Raw genomic sequence first — 17,441 nt, 5'->3', positions numbered from 1 at the left:
TCTAGGCATTTTTTGGTACTTTGAGGTAATTCTTCCTCTGTCAACAGCCTGGTCAAGGTAAAGTGGATTTTCTTCATGTCTATATTCATTTAAGGAACCATTTTGTAAGCTAGATCATAAAATTAAAAATATAACAACCCCGCACATCTCCAGCACAGATATTTGTTCAGGTCTGTTTTCCCAGACTTGGAAGAAGATTTAGGCAAAGGAATCAAAAGACAAAATCTAAAACTGGGGCACCTGATATTTCATATAGTAAGGAGACAATTATTTCTCTTGCATAAGGGGTCTGAAATCCTCTGAGTGAAGTAGGAGTCCTCCACTGGGAAGAACATGAACAACTACTGATGGACAGTTCCCAGTTGTGTTAGGTCTGATTAATCTGTAACACTTGTTTCTTCATTTTTGCAGATAAACAGCACTTGCTACTAAAATACATATATTACCATTAAGAGTACATGAAACCACAGAGACACTAAACTGGGGGTACAATAGGAAAATGTAAAATACTTTCGTCACAAAAAATAGTGATGATTTATAACTTTCATATTTCATTAATGTTTGTTAAAGAGTCATTACAGTATACCAAATAAATATTATGTTATTTATAGTGTTGTAGTTGTGAATTATTAGAAGCCATGTTTTTGTATTCCATGATATAGTCACTCTATTCATCATTGTTACTCATACAAAGTACAAGTCTGTAATTTCTACTTCCCATTCGAGTCCTTTTCCTATGCACTGCAGATTAGAATTTTTTTTTTTCTAGGTACTGCCAGTACCTTTTCTTTATGACAGCAGCATAAAGACCTCAGCTCTTTACAGGTTCCTTGGCTGGGAATGGAGCTTCTAATATTTAATATCTGACTCAAAATACAAGCAAGCAAGCAAGCAATTGTGCATAGATAATGCAGCTCTGCAGAATCACTTGTCTGTGACTTGACATACAGCTTCTTTGTCTGAAGAGATGTCAGAAATTTCATGGGATTGCTACTGCTCTGATATAACCAAGTTCTCTAAGAATGATCTGCTTGTCCCTTCTATCCTGGAGCAGGGCAGTATCCCTAGCTGACCTTGATTCCCAACTTAAGTACCTGGCTTGAGGAATTTGTCTCTGAAGGCTCAGATGTGATGAGCAGTAGTACTGAATGATGATGTTAACCCTCTAAATTCAGGACTCATTTCAACCTTTATATTAGACATTAAATGGAACCATCTTATAACCACACTTGCAACTGAAGATGTATATGGAATATTTCTAGTCTCTTGAGGTCTTCTCTGAATGTTGTCCATGTCATCCATCCAGACAGTATTAGTCTTTAATTACTACGTTATTTACTACTGCGGACCTTTCACTCTCTCCTTCCTCTTCATTTTTATTTATTTCTTTTTCTTCTGATTTTTCATTATTTTCAACTATTCTCTTATTTTTCTTGTGAAGAGATAAAGTGAACCTTGAGCATGCATCATGTAACTTCTTCAGCTGAATGCCTCCATTAACATCCCTCCACACACCTCTCCTGTACTAGTGCTGTTATCAAACTCTCCTCTTCTTGCAATGCTGCTACGCAAAGTGCACCAAATGGTTGTCAATTGTCACACGAGTCAGAAAGATCTGTGACACCTAGCTCCAAGCATACCTTCTTAGTAAATCTGTAAGAACTTCTGCCAGAATTGCACTACAAGATCCAGGAAGATGCAACACTTCCAGAGTGCAAGTTTTCTGTTACAAAAGCTGGCAGCTCTAGCGAAGTACCAGAACTCACTTCTGGCAATCACAGACCCAAAGAGACTCTCTGGGATGGTTGCTCTCCCATGTATCCTCAGGAGATGCTCTTTACCTGTTCATTTCAGAAATTTTGTAGCTCTTTTCCTTTATTCTTGTGAGGCTTGGAAACCTTGACTTACTTCCAGGCACCCACACGTTTAGCTAGAGTGTCATCCCTTTGGTGCTGCACAGAAAAGCAGATGTTCCATGTCCATGAAAATAACCTCCTTAGAGCAATGATGGCAGATCTTTTTTACTCATTATTCTACCTAGACAAAGACTGCAAGGAACTCAGCCCAAAGCTTTATAAAAGTTAATCACAGTTCTTTTACAGCTCACCTTTTGGTCTTGTGTAAATCTTACACCTCAAGAGCCAATATATATGTTGATTATGAACAGAGTCTAGTCCTTTTACCTATGTGGGATTAAAACATTTCCAAAAATACCATGGCAGTTTGGCCATAGCCAAAACACCCAGATCCCTGTTGATATCTGCCCAGAAGCTGTCTCACTGTATTGCTGACTCCCTCAAGCGATGCTGTAAACTTGCTAAAATGTCTGTCACCACAAGTCATTGTAGCAGATTCTACCTGAACATTTCTAGTGCTGATGTCTATCTGAGTCTACCCTGGGTCATCTGCAGGGTAAGCACTGGCTGCTCCAAATGCACTGTGCCCTTGCTGAGGCCTTCAGAGCCTAATTTTAATATTTTTGGAATAGCTAATAATAATTTATCAAAAAATTAAAGTATTACTATGAAAAAGTCTTCTACTGTACCTGTATTATTAAATGTGGGTTATAAATTTTAATATGATTTTATTAAAAGTAAAGGTCTAAATGCCGCGACCTCGTTATTTTTCACATTCTAAATTTTTACAGGGAAGATAAAACAACTGTATTTTTTTTCCAGGCTACTTTCAAGGGATGGATGGATATTATGTATGCTGCTGTTGATTCACGAGATGTAAGTGGTCTAGCCAAATAACTTATAGTTATATTAATTTAACTGGACTTTTTTCAGAAGAGCTAATATTAATGAAAAGAACAAAGTTGACAGTTTAACTACTTCCTTTGGTAATTATGAGTATGATTTCATTTAAAATTATATAATGTAGTTATTATATATTGAATATATATATATATTCCCCTTGCTTTAAAATGTGTAACAACCATACCTTTCATTGTTTATTTAGGTTAAGCACTTATGTTATCTAGCTATTTCAGTAGAAGTAGATTTTAAGGTTGAAGATGATCTGTTAAGCTTTCTAGGCATTAAATTATCAGCTTGGCTATGGCCCTAAACTAAAATTACATTTACCTAGTAGAAAAAAGTGCAGCATAAATGCCTGATCTAGCTCTATAAAACCTGAGTTACACTCATATTAGTGGTATCACTACTCACACAGTCATGTTCTCTGGCTGGAATAATATATCCTGTAACATTAGCTTCAGCATTTCCACACAGCGCTGCATTGTGCAGTAGTGATGCAGAAGTTCAGATGTGGAATCTGAAAGAGTTGAGACAATAACAAAATCCTCCTTAGAAACTTGCCTCAATTTAATAGATTTCACAAAACAGACACTCAGTAGAAGTTTATTGAAAGCATCTGCTTGCTACTGGGTAAGAACTCATGTAAGATCAGAAAAGTTCCAGAGATACTTGAGTGAGAATAAAATTGATTGTTTCTGTTATATGAAAATATAATGAACACAATGTAAACTATCCAGATTTGGGCTGTTAAAATTGTAAGTTGTAATGGCTGCTTTCAAACCCATATCACCTTTTCCTTCTATGCTAGGAGCTCTGTGTGTATGTATACTCATATACACACAAGTACGCGTGTATTTACTTGAAAATTCCACATGAATAACAATAGTTCTGTCAGTTTCCAGTTCCCCAAATTTTGACAGGAATGGCCACGTTGGGTCTTTTTAATAACTGCATGAACAGTTCTAGCTGAGGTAACATATGCCTGCTTATAATCTTGGTACACATTGTTTTTTTACTTCTAGTATTCTCATAGGTAATACAACTTATAATACTTTGTAGGTAGAAGATCAACCTAAGTATGAGGACAACTTGTACATGTATCTTTATTTTGTCATCTTTATCATTTTTGGATCATTCTTTACCTTGAACCTTTTCATTGGTGTAATTATAGACAACTTCAACCAACAAAAAAAGAAGATAAGTATTTCAAATGTTTTCATCCTGCTGTAATTAATTAATAACTGTGAATTAATATCTTATTGATATAAAGCTATCAATCAAAAGCTATTTCAAGTCTTTCAATAAAAAAGTCTCTTTTTTTAACGTAATCTGTGTTAAATCTGTGGGTGTGATTTTGACCTTACCATTTCATCATGTCACAAGAGAAGTGAGGCAAATCCCAAATATATTCAAAATAATTATCAAATTCTGTAGGAGTTTGAAATGAAGATTCAAAAAGGGAATGTGTGTTACTATTTTGATTAGATGTTTATTTGCCAAGGAGGAGTTCCTTTTTAATTAACTTTAAAAAGTTAAGATTAATTAATTTTAATTAATCTTCTAAACTGCTGACACTTAATGACAATATAGTATGATGCTGTCTTCATGTAATAAACTCTGCAAACTGATTAAACAATAGGTTAAGAGTAAGGCCAATAGATCTCATAGGAATAGGCCTAAAGATAGAAGAAAAACTAAAGAGCCCTATTATTCTAAAACTTCAGCTGTGAGAAATGAGATGAACTTGTTAGCCATAAATACATTAGTCTATAATTCATTAGAAATAATAAAGCAAAGATATAAAAGGAAGAGTATTTTTTTCTCTGTATACATTTGACTTTCATGTATGTTTAAAATTAATATATTTATAATGCATACAGTTTTATTTAAAATAATTAAAACCTATACAAATGCAAATAATTGCATTTAAAATATTTTGAAGCCCTGTGAGTCTTGATGTTCAATTGCCAAATAGAACTAAAATTGGATGATCCTTTCAAATCTTTGTCTGCTGTGAAAAAGCAGTTTCATCTGATTTGGTTTTATCTGATGACTAAATAAAAAGCTGCATTACAAACAGAATCTAAAGTAAAACTTGGTCATGAACTATGGAAATACTTTTAACGTGAAAACGTTCTTTAGCATCTTAAAAGAGCCACAATCCCCTCTGAGGCTACTTCCATAGCTTCTATCAACAAGGCTATGTTTGGGGCTTAAATATCCAGTTTAGCAGTGACTTTGACATCTGTTTCTATCTAACTGTGTTCAGACTCAACAATAAGTACAATTTACTTTATATTAAAATTCAGTTGGTTTTATGTCTGACTGGCAGCATTTGTACCTGCAAACAAAGGCTAATCTGAGCTAGCCAAGATTTCTTTTTTTTTTTTTAATTAATAATTTGCTATGGTATGATCTGGATTACTTGAGTTTTATGTTATAGCTGTTGATCTCTAACTTACACATGATCTCAGGTGTGTTTAACACAGCCCAGCAATGGGGCAGAGAATGGTTCAAAGGTGATTTTTCTGCCATCATTAAAACTCTCAGACTAGACCCAAACAGTCTTTACTCCGACACAAACTGGAACAGTTTCAAAGGTATCCCACTTTCTGACCTGGCTAGTTGTAACCCCAGAAGTTGACCCAGAATTTAGGACATGCAATATACCAGTCAGGTTCCTATCCACTAAACATATCCTAATCAGCAAGTTATATGACGGTGTTAGTATAATATTGACCATTGTAGCTATGTGTCAGCAAAAGTGAACATGAAGATCCTAGAAAAAGTCAACCATCATCTGGTAAGGCACCAGTAAGGGGTTTTTTTGGTGCTAGAAATGCTCATTCGCGCTGTGAATACCTGAAAATTTCACTTTATGATATAAATCAAATATAAACAGTCCATTACTAAATTAGAGGGAGCTGAACTGAACTTAAATGTTGTATCTGTGACTGTGACAGTAATTAGTTTTGGTATTATTTCTTTACTTTGGAGGTCAGGATATATTCATGACAGAAGAACAGAAAAAATATTACAATGCAATGAAAAAACTGGGGTCCAAAAAACCACAGAAACCTATACCAAGGCCAGTGGTAAGTGATTTGATTTTAATCCCCCTAATATTAGATGTTCATCTTGGAATATGATTTTAGCCTATAAGAGAAGGTTATATGTCTGGAGAGGAAATAATTTTTTCCAAGTATTTTCTTGAAAATGTAGAATTTCTCCCCTAAACTTTTCTGTTTAGAGGACTAATCTTCCATATTTTGTTTAAAATATACACTCTAAAATATGAACTGTGTGATTCAATATGGTTAATATAGTAAGTTTTGTAAGTCCCTGCCTGACTCCTAGAAAAGTACTGAACTGAATTGTTTCTTTGTTCTTGTTTTCCATGGTGACTAGAGATGTTTTCTAAACTTCATTTCCTTTTTTTCCTCCCCCAAGAGAATTTGTAGGAAATAGGGATACATTGGCTCTTGCAGCCTTTCCTTCATAATCTGCAAATAGAAGGGGACAGTGGTCATCTAATGCGAAAAAGAAAGATAACAGATAATCTCATGATATAAAAGAATGCCCTGGGGAATACAGGATAAAAAAGAATAAGTTTGTCTCTGAGATAATAAACTACTGTTATTTATTCTAACGCTTCAGCTGTGAGAAATGAGATGATGAGATGAAATGATACTCACACAGTGTTTGGAAACAACAATGCTTGTTGGATATTATCCACCAGGTGGTTAAAAACAGGCTGTTTAAAGAGAGGCATATGGTCATAAACAATTAGCTAAGTACTAAGGGAAAACTGGGATATTGTGGTCATGGAGATATTTGAGACATATCACTTTAGCTGGCCAACAACTATCTCAGCAAACACAATTAGTTCTAGGAAGAGAGAGACATCTCTGGGGCCTACCTTTCTAAAAACAGCTAAGAATAAGGATGAAAACGAGTTTTCACTTGGCTAGGGCTATCGCCCAGGATCAAGTAGCATCACCTATTTTATTCTAGTAATATCAATCTTCAATGTTATTGCCATCAAAATTGCACTGCTTCTCTTCCAGCCCCTTCTGCAAATAGAGGTTCACTTCTTGATCAGCTCTAACTGGTTGAAACACAGACAAGCACGACTTAGGGGTAAATTAACAGATGTATCGTGAATGGGTCTTGGTGTGCACTCAGCTGCTAAGTCTTGCAGGGATTTTCTTTCCCATTTGGCATGTGTAAAGAAGAATATTTCCAGAATATAAAGAGTATTCTGTCTTTGTTTTGCAGAACAAATTCCAAGGCATGGTCTTTGATTTTGTAACCAAACAAGTATTTGACATCAGCATCATGATACTTATCTGCCTTAACATGGTCACAATGATGGTAGAAACAGATGACCAGAGCAAAGAAATGGAAACAATTTTATCACGGATTAACCTTGTGTTCATTATCCTTTTCACTGGAGAATGTGTCCTGAAATTGATTTCACTTCGTCATTACTACTTCACTATAGGCTGGAATATTTTTGATTTCGTGGTTGTAATTCTCTCCATAGTAGGTAAGAGCAATTCTTTTTCAAGAAAGAGCTAGCGGAAAGAAAAGTGAACATCTGTTTCAAGAACATTATGATACTCAGCATTTTTCCTATATGACTCAGATGTTGATTCAGATCTTCTTACTTTATAGCACACAGTATATAAAACGTTGCATACCAGATGATTTTTATCACTCTCACTAATTTCACTGTCATCTTTAACACCAAAGGACATAAAGGATCTATCTGGCAGATTAAGTTAGCCTGCAAATCTGTTTTCATTAGTAAAAACTGAAGAGTATTTGAATGGGGTGAGATTTTTAATTGCTTTTGCTAATTAAGGTCTTGGTGAATATTTAGATTTCAGTCAGCTAAAAACTAATGAATCTCTAAGGTGCAATTTATAAGAGTTCAAGATACTTCAAGGTGTGTCAAAACTAGTCTTAAAGACTTCCTGATACACCTCAGAGAGGCTTTGCTGAATACAGTGTAGATCCTCAGGTAAAAATTTCATTAATTTGCATAAATTAACTCAACAATAATCTTTCATGAAAGACACTGGTAGTAGGTTCACCTTCAAGAACTAATTATTCTAAAACAGGAACTTCTCTTTCCAGGCTTCTTTAGGAGTAACTGAAAGCTTAGACAGGCACTAGCTACTTTGGCTACAAGCAGTCGTCTTTCTTTTACTCACTTTTCTTGCTTTCCTGGCTGTAATTACAACATAAGGAAAATATGGTGCTATATTAACAGCTTTCAATAAAATATAATAACCTGTATGATGTTTTTCAATTACTTTCTTCCTAAGAATTCTGACATTGCCCTACATATCTAAACGTAAAAAGACATAAACTTCCTATATTGATTGTTTTGGGAACAACAAGAAATAAATTCATAATTCATAATTAATGAATTAATAAATGTAAAGTTTTGTTTTAAATATTCACTCTTTTTTTCTAGGTATGTTCTTAGCTGAGATGATTGAGAAATATTTTGTATCCCCCACACTATTCAGAGTCATTCGACTTGCCAGAATAGGTCGAATCCTGCGTCTCATTAAGGGCGCTAAGGGCATCCGCACTCTGCTTTTTGCTTTGATGATGTCTCTTCCTGCTTTGTTCAACATTGGTCTGCTGCTGTTCCTGGTCATGTTTATCTATGCCATATTTGGGATGTCCAACTTTGCCTATGTCAAGAGGGAAGTTGGGATTGATGACATGTTCAATTTTGAAACGTTTGGCAACAGCATGATCTGTCTCTTCCAAATTACCACATCTGCTGGCTGGGATGGCCTGTTAGCCCCAATTCTCAACAGTGGGGAACCAGACTGTGACCCTCATAAAGATCATCCGGGCAGCTCTGTTAAAGGAGACTGCGGCAACCCTTCCGTTGGGATTTTCTTCTTTGTCAGCTACATTATCATATCGTTTCTGGTAGTGGTGAACATGTACATTGCTGTGATTTTGGAGAACTTCAGTGTTGCTACTGAAGAAAGTGCTGAGCCCTTGAGCGAGGATGACTTTGAGATGTTCTATGAAGTCTGGGAGAAGTTTGATCCAGATGCAACACAATTCATAGAATACAGTAAACTATCAGATTTTGCAGCTTCATTAGATCCTCCTCTTCTTATAGCAAAGCCAAACAAAGTCCAGCTTATTGCAATGGATCTGCCCATGGTAAGTGGTGACAGAATTCACTGCCTTGACATCTTGTTTGCTTTCACGAAGCGTGTTTTGGGGGAAAGTGGAGAGATGGATGCCCTCAGAATCCAGATGGAAGATCGGTTTATGGCAGCCAATCCTTCTAAAGTCTCCTATGAACCAATTACAACCACATTAAAACGAAAACAGGAGGAAGTGTCTGCTGTCATCATTCAGCGTGCTTACAGGCGTTACCTTTTAAGGCAAAAAGTTAAGAAGGTATCTAGTATATTTAACAGAAATAAAAACAAAGAAGGAGATGGACCAGTTATAAAAGAGATAATTATTGATAAACTAAATGGGAACTCCACTCCAGAAAAAACAGAAGAGAGCTCCTCTACAACTTCACCACCTTCTTATGACAGTGTAACAAAGCCAGACAAGGAAAAATATGAAAAAGACAAAGCAGAAAAGAACTGCAAAGGTAAAGATGTCAGGGAAAACAAAAAATAAAAATCTAGGAATCCTGCCTGTGGGACAACTTGTTTACAGTCCTTGAACATGAGGTGTCAACAGGACTCCGGTTGGAGGTTTATGCCAAACTGACAGTTTTTACATATATGTGTGTGTGTGCGCGCGCGTGTGTGTGTATATATACATTATATATATATATATATACTTAAGGTCAGTGCCTATAACAAAACAGTGAATCTTCATCATCAAACTGCAACTCTGTGAAACAGAGTAACAAACTTGACAAGAGGTTACTGTTTTAACTACAGCTGACACTGCTAAGAAGGATGCTGTGGCTCCAGAGAACACGGAGCATGAAATGCGTGCAAAGCTATACTTTTTCTGTTTCACATACTGCAAAACATTTAGAACAATACTTCTATCCACTGTTTGTAATTCAACAACCACATCTGCCATATTTTTACAAAATCAGTATTAGTGGATTTATCATTTTTTAATTCACAAGTTGTTTACTATTATATGTGACTATTTTTGTAAAATGGGTTTTATGTTGGGGAAAGAGGTATGAGGACCTGGTGTTCTACTCTCGGATTCTCTGTAATGTACAGATAGAAGTGATTTGCATAGGCATGCTGCACTTGTCAATCATGCATGGATAAAAATATGACATTGCTCAAAGCTAAAAATTTTAAAAACTTCCATGTTTCAGGGTTGCTCTAAAATTTGAGGCATTCCAACTATTAGTATGGCATAATCTGCATTCAGATTATGCACCTCCAGATAATGTGCCTGAAAAGTCTCCTCTAACTTACAGGAATTTGCAATGGCTTATTTTTATGCAAATCATTAAACATGAACGAGTTCTTGTTTTTGTTAAATATTCACAGATAAAAGATACTGTGTGGTTTCTGCACTGGAAAAATAGCTTCACCAAAATATAGCTGAAGATTCTTTTGATTTCTTTTTAAACAGCTCCACTTTTCTCCTGGACTGTTCTTTAGTTATTGTCTTCTCTCATTCAGGCCAACATCCAGTGAATCAACAAAATACCCTTTGTTATGTAAATATTCATTATATACTGTTGTGCATATTTGAGCACAGAATTAAATGGCTTGGCCAGTGAATTGCATCAAATATGTACCATAGTATGGGTAATTTGCAAAAGTTTAACAGGACATATGTTGTGTTCTGTATCATTATAGATAGCTTGGAGAGTATCACTGATGCATGTCAATGCTTTTGCTGCTGTATCTTGCTTCTTCCACTGTCCACAGTCTCCACTATAGGAAGCCATATGTCAGTGGTGAAGTGAATCAAGTTGTCCAACCAGACCTCATTCGTTCAAATCATTAAGCAATAGTTTGCAGCTATTTATGAGCTTCTTTAGTTTTGCATTTTAAATTTGAAGTGGCTACTATATGGTATAGAATCAGACTGTACAGGCCATATTGCAAACTGTTTAACCTGTTGAAAATGTGATTAGCCTATATAAATAATGTAAAGAAATATTATTTGGCAACGGTTTTGTATATAAGGAAAGTGTCTTCAAGTTTAGATCACAGTTTCTTCAATTTGTTTTCTCATTCACTTGGCTTATTTTTTGACCACAGTAATTTCAAACTGACATCATCACAGTATGAGGAAAAAAGTGAGTATTTGTAGGCTATCTTGTTTCAATATTATATTTGCAGATATTTCAATGTGAGGTAATTTGTGTAAATCTGAAACCCAGCTTACTGTTTCCAAATAGTTATATCTGGTATCTGGGCATAGCAAGGAAAGTATTAGGGGAATGTCTGAATTTCTAGCGCTGTTTGCATCCGAAGTTCCAAGATAGTCTTATTGTTCATAAATCCTTGCTATTTTGCAGTGTCTGTTTACATAGACTATTCTTATTCTTTTTGAATCAAGCTGCACTAGACTTGTACAAATAGAATCAACAATATTTCCCAACAACAAAATGGCACATTTGTATAATCAAGGACATCGGGACATTTTCTGTTTCATACACAAGCTGTGTATGTTAAATGTAGATTCTTTCTTTTACTAATGCTTTTGACTTGTAATGTGTTGGTGAAATGCATGCAGGAAATTGTTATTATTATAAACGACATAAATGATATAACAAATGAGCCAAAAAATAAAGATTTCATTTTTTATTGTATTTATTTCCTTTGTCTCTGTGTTTCTGTTGGGTAAAAAAGTTAGCTTTGTTACTAATAAGGTATGCCTTACCACTAGAGCTAAATACCTTATTCTGCAAATTTCACCTTTTCTGTATGTAAAACAAATTTGTTAAAAAATATATGTATATGTTGACCACATCCTGTTGACTTCTCCTTGTTTGTCACCACTATACTGGAAGTGGATAACACAGGACACCTACATATCCTAACCCAGCAGCATTTCTGTCAGCCCTCAAGAACCTTACCAAACCGTGAAGGCACTGCTCAGTTTCTGAGATATTGAGTTAGCTGCACTGCTCCTACCAAAGGAAAGATGTTCTACAATTTCTGTTCTACAATTTATGCATCTTAAATATGCAAACATACTCTCCAACAAAGTCCCTCTGTTGGGCTTCTGCATAACATTAATCAAAGGGCTTATCTCAAACAGGTAAGAGTTGTTTTTAACTGTACAGTGATTCCTTTTATCCCAAATAATACCCAAAAGTAATAAATATTATGTTCATGTGGCCTTACAAGAACGGCACAGCACTAAAGCCCAGCTGTGTTAAAAAGTGTTCATAGCCATAATATCTAGATGTTACACAATAACTTTTGAATTATAATGGATGTCTTGATCCTGTTTAAGGGCATAAAGATACAGTACACTGAAAGACAATATTCTGTTATTGCATTTAAAATACTGTATTTTAAAACTAGCAGTAAGCAGAATACTCTTGGAGTTTGCTCACTACCACTTTTTCAATGATTGTCTTCATCTGTGGATATTATGCTGTTAGCCGTATTTTGGCCATAGAGTAAGCTGCTTGGATATCTATGAAGTAATAGAATAGTCTGATCTATTAGACTCTTTTAGTCACATCTATTAAAATCTCCAATATGATCAGCAATTGCTGCAGCAGAGCCTTTGAGTTAGCACACCATGCAATAGAGAAGCCCTATTTGCTTAAAGCAACAGCTTTATCCACTCCAGAAAAAGGAAACAATGTGATACCATGAAAACATAGACTTGTCCAGCTTGCTTACACCATTATTTCCTGGAGCCAGTCTGTGGATCTCCTGGAATATGCAGTTAAAGTTCAAGACATGGCATTCCACAGTTGTCTGCACAAGCTCACATGTAACTAGGCCTCCAGTCCTGCATTACAGAATCCTCTAATCCGATAGTGTTAATGTCAGCCAGTCAATCCTTGAAGCCAGAGTTATACACATTATATACACAGCCACCACTGCGCTGACTACCTTACCTAACCTCATAAATGATTCAAATTTCAATGATCTAAACTTCCAGAGATCTTTGGAGCTCTTCTGCTTCTTTGCTCTGCCTGTCCTGCCTCTTCCTTGACTAAAAGTTGTATTTTACTCACCTACCTATTCAAAGCAGGACCTAAAATCTGCAGAACTTTTGCTCCACAGACAGGTCAGCAAAGGTTCTGATGAATGACAGCTCATCATTTATTTTCAGGAACCTGGAGTCCAACAGAAGCAATTTATCTGAACAAAAAGGCACTGAAAAGGGAACCTTTTAAGAAAATAAGACCATTAAGCCACAGATTTATATGAAAAGACAATGAAGTTACACATCAGAAAGCCTTAGTACAGAGTGGGCATAGAGCCCCCCAAAATAAGAGTACTGAAGCAGAAAGCATACTTTGGATAGGAAGCTGCTGAGCAAGGGATAACCTGGTTTATAGTACTCTGTAACAGTAAGATTGTTGCACCCAGCTTCATTGCCACAAACTGAATGTGGGAAAATACTGAACTGTGTTTGACAGTGCTTTCAGCCTTCTGAAATGGCTGAGGGTCCTGGTTCAACCTGGACTGGAAATTGGCTCACTTCTTTGCCTTGAGGGCAAATATGTCCTCCTAATTACCGTATGTTGCTTCTGGGAACTTTCTCTTCCCTTCTACTTATTTCTTTCTTCCACAGAAATCACTAAACAGTTGGTATAATTTAAATCTGACATTATAGACTCTTCTCCTGTGCTTCCAGAGCATTTGAACAACAATGCTATTTGAAAAAAACTCCCTACGTGCTATTAGGCAAAGAGCGATGATGGCTATCCCAATCAAGCATGGCTACATATTCCTATCACCTTACACTCATAGTCCTTCTCCAGATTTTCCAGTCAGCCAAGGAGGATTCCTTATTCGCTACTAAAATCCTTATTGTATGCCTGTACTGATCCCTGTCCATAAACAATTGCATTTTGAAGGTGTCCAGGCACAGACAAAATGCCTTCCGCTATGTCTTAAACCTCTTATCCGTCACCTATTGCCAAAACGAGAGTACTAGGAATGCTGACAGCAGAGCTGGGTCACTCTCTTGATACATGTTCGCTAATTGCTGCTTTTCTTTAATGAGTTTTTAGACTAAAAAATTTCCACACAGATGTCCAGAAAGGAGACATACTCTTATTCATTGCAAATTACTTCATAGGGCAGCACAGTTTACTGCTGTTCCCAAGAAAGTGTTCCCAGAAGTCCTAGTGCCTCTCACAAGCTAATGCAGCAGCACTAACGTGCACAGTCATGAAAGAATAATGAGTTTGCAGAATTAACTGAAGCTAATTCAGCATTGAAGTAATATTACCAGAGGAGGAAAGCTCAGTGTGTGGTGCCAAAAAAGACCCACTTCCTCCAAGGAGGAGCAGACTGGCCACAGAAATGATAACAGGGACTGTCATGGCAAGTTATGTTTCCCAGTAGCCAACTATATTCTTTGTGAAATTCATTCATCCATTAATGGAAGTTGTGAGTACCCAGCACTTCTTCACATCCATTATGAATTGCATACTGTACTTATATTTATTTAAAAAATATAAACCAATCATTTAGAAGGTAAAATTATGATGGTAACTAATGAAATCAAGAAAGCCCTCAGAGCTCAACTCCAGTATATAAGGCTTAAAGGTTACACCATTATTATTGCTACATGAATTGTTACAATTTTGTGAATATTTTTACATTGAAGAACTTAGTTCTCCTGAATTGTCGTTTCTTCTAATTTGTACGCTCATCTTTTCAGTTCTTCAGCTAGATAGATAAATGTGAAAAACTTCAAAGAATCTGAGCAGGAAAATGGGTCACTGAACTAAGAAAAAAATTAACATTTAAAATATGTTTTCATTATTTTCTATTTGTTGCCTGCTTGAAGAATCTTTGGTTATCCACTCAGAAAAGAGAAATAATACCATGTGACTTAGAATGAACACCACAGAAATAATTGTTATAAATAGTCAAAGCAAATAGAAACCACAGTTTATTAGTCATTTGTTCAAATCACAGAGCTAGTTATAATGGATGTCTTCCAAAAAGATTATGATTAGTTCATGTACAATTTGCTAACGAGAAAGGATAAGGTTTTAGTGGGGGATGGTGAAGTGTTTTGATCGGTTTCCACCCAACACCTTAGAGCACAGATACGCTTTGTCTTTGTAATGCAATGCATACTCTCCACCACTTAACAAATTAAATACTTTACCCTCCTGGAAGGGAATATGCTGCAACATGAGCCTCAGCTAAGCTAAGAAAATAAATTGTACTGCAGCAACCTACGTAAACTGAAGCCAATTACCGTCTCTCAGGAGAGAAGACAAATCACATGCATCTCTGCAGCAAGTGCTATGTTTGATGCATATTAGAAAAGACATATCATGAACAATTTATAGCAGTAAAGCAGGCATCGGTTCCCAAGCATTCTACACTTTAAGTACATTTCCTGTGTAATAAAAGCCATTTAATGCTTTTCACATAACCTACATTCAGGGAGAAAGGCAAAAATGGCACCAGCCCTAAAAGGTATTCTTTGTTCTTATCTGAAACATATAAAATCATGTACTATGCTTCATATGGAATTCCTGCTATTTTATAAAATTACAAGCCTCTCATGAGAATTTCAGCATCAGAAGGTTTTTTACTCTTAATTCAGAAACTTGCATAGCCTGCACACAGATCACAGACACTCTGCCACACCAATCTTCTAGTGCAGAAGTGCTGAGTTTGCCTTCATAAGGCAAGGCTCTCAGGTACACGCTGGAGGAGAGCTACAAGCACCTGCACAATCTTAATGAGCAAAATCGGCCAATCTAAATCAAAGGAGGTCCTACTGCTTGTTCCATCAGTCTAACACAGTGATATCCCATCTAGCAAACCAGAGGCAACATACATACCATATAATAGTAGCTATATTCAAATATTATACATAGAAGTTTTTAATTATGTCATACAAACCGTGCAAGTGGTTGCATTACGAATCTCTTTCCCAGAGAACTGGAACTGATTGACCGAGTTCAACAGCCACAAAAATTTACATTTAATCATATTTTTTCTCTTGTTGCTATTACAGAGGGAAGACAGTGATGAGACTAATTTTACAGCTCTGCAGGAAGCTCTGAGTTCTGGTACACACTTCAGAGATCCCAGCTCTGATCTAAGGAAGGAAATTGATTGACCCAGAAAAAATAACAGCTTTTTGTCTCTGCTGAACACTAACGGCCTTATCCTACCTCTTCATGCAAATAAGCAGAGAAGGATATGAGAAGCATGTGAAAGTACCTAATGAGAAAGCTGTATAAATTCTCTCTGCCTTAACTAAGAAACATTAAATGAAAGGCATAAGCACAAAAAGATACACAATAAAAAAGGGGTCGTAGCTTTAATTGGCACAGTCAGATCCCAACACGTGTGACGTATCATAGGTAGCATTTATCCTTGGGACTGGATTTTGCTATTGCAACTCAAGGCACCAGGGAACAGAATATTCTTTTAAAACTCTGAAAGTGACAAGGGACAAAACTGGCACAGCATATGCCACTTCCATGAATGTGTGCTGCGTAGCAAGGATGTTACTAACATCTCCCATCTGCACCAGTCACATCCTTAATTTATGTGTTGCAGAGATTGTGCAGAAATGAGGGCAAGCAATGACTTTTATTTTACCATTATTATCTTCATTTCATAATGCAGCATTTTAACTCAGAGTCTGTATTTTTACATGCTTAATTTACAGGTTTATTTTCAATTACGTGTTTTAGACATATGCACCCGTAACTATTTCATTTAGCACACACCTTTTTTCTGAAGAATGAGAAAAAATTCTCTGCTTTATCTCAGTTGTGCAATAGGAAATGAGGAAAGGCAGCAGTCGTATTTAAATTACCTGCATTCTCTGGCCCTCCAGGTTTCTGGTATGCAAGAGAATTTAAAGAGTTCCAGACACGGTCATGAAGCAACATCTCGCCTGCTGACCACATACATGGGAAGATGCACTGAACTTCAAAGGGTACTCTGCCTCCAGTGGACAGCCCTGTGCGCAGAGCAATGACCCCGACCCAGCACATTACAGCCCCTTTGCATACCGTGATCTGAGTTCAGCAGAACTCTGATGTTGGAACCTTACATTTCTTCACAATTCACATACTCATACACGAGAAAGCACTAAATCTTAGTAAGTAGCTAAAATATAATAACATATAATATTGCTATCCCTATAATATTGCTAGTCTTACAATATTTGCCTGGAACAAGTAATGTTTTTTAACAAGGTGAATTACACTGTTTACAGGTCAATGCAGCAGGCAGTGCAATTTGGTGGCTGGGCTAGGAAATTTTCAAAGCAATTTTGCAAGCCTGTATTTCTTGTTCTAACAATTCTATTTTATAGACTGTATTCCTTGTTGTATTTCAAATTAGAATATATCACTGATAATTTTTTGAAGAGAATGCAGTTCACAAGTATGGCTGCTCCTAATTCATTATTCTGCAGAATTTGTGTGGGAGAAGCTAGAGATTGTAAATATTTTACAGTAAAATGATATTTCTGTATTTTCCAGGTCACTGCTGCTTTCTTTCTGTT

The 17,441-nt window shown here is 36.2% G+C and overlaps 1 protein-coding gene across 3 annotated transcripts in view; it reads left to right on the top strand.

Moving 5' to 3' along the window:
* The window catches only part of LOC112979806 (sodium channel protein type 2 subunit alpha-like), a 57,820-nt gene extending 46,197 nt beyond the window's left edge, over positions 1–11,623 (top strand). For all 3 annotated transcript variants that reach the window (XM_026094277.2, XM_026094285.2, XM_064514869.1), the window contains 5 exons: positions 2,679–2,732; positions 3,819–3,956; positions 5,750–5,854; positions 7,038–7,308; positions 8,245–11,623. In XM_026094277.2, coding sequence (XP_025950062.2) covers positions 2,679–2,732; positions 3,819–3,956; positions 5,750–5,854; positions 7,038–7,308; positions 8,245–9,437 — 1,761 coding nt within the window. In that variant the 3' untranslated portion in view covers positions 9,438–11,623. The remainder of the gene's footprint in view (positions 1–2,678; positions 2,733–3,818; positions 3,957–5,749; positions 5,855–7,037; positions 7,309–8,244) is intronic.
* The last annotated feature ends 5,818 nt before the right edge of the window (positions 11,624–17,441 follow it).

The sequence above is a fragment of the Dromaius novaehollandiae genome, chromosome 7, assembly GCF_036370855.1.
Source record: "Dromaius novaehollandiae isolate bDroNov1 chromosome 7, bDroNov1.hap1, whole genome shotgun sequence".
NCBI classification, from domain to species: domain Eukaryota; kingdom Metazoa; phylum Chordata; class Aves; order Casuariiformes; family Dromaiidae; genus Dromaius; species Dromaius novaehollandiae.
This window is presented reverse-complemented; position numbering and strand designations above follow the sequence as displayed.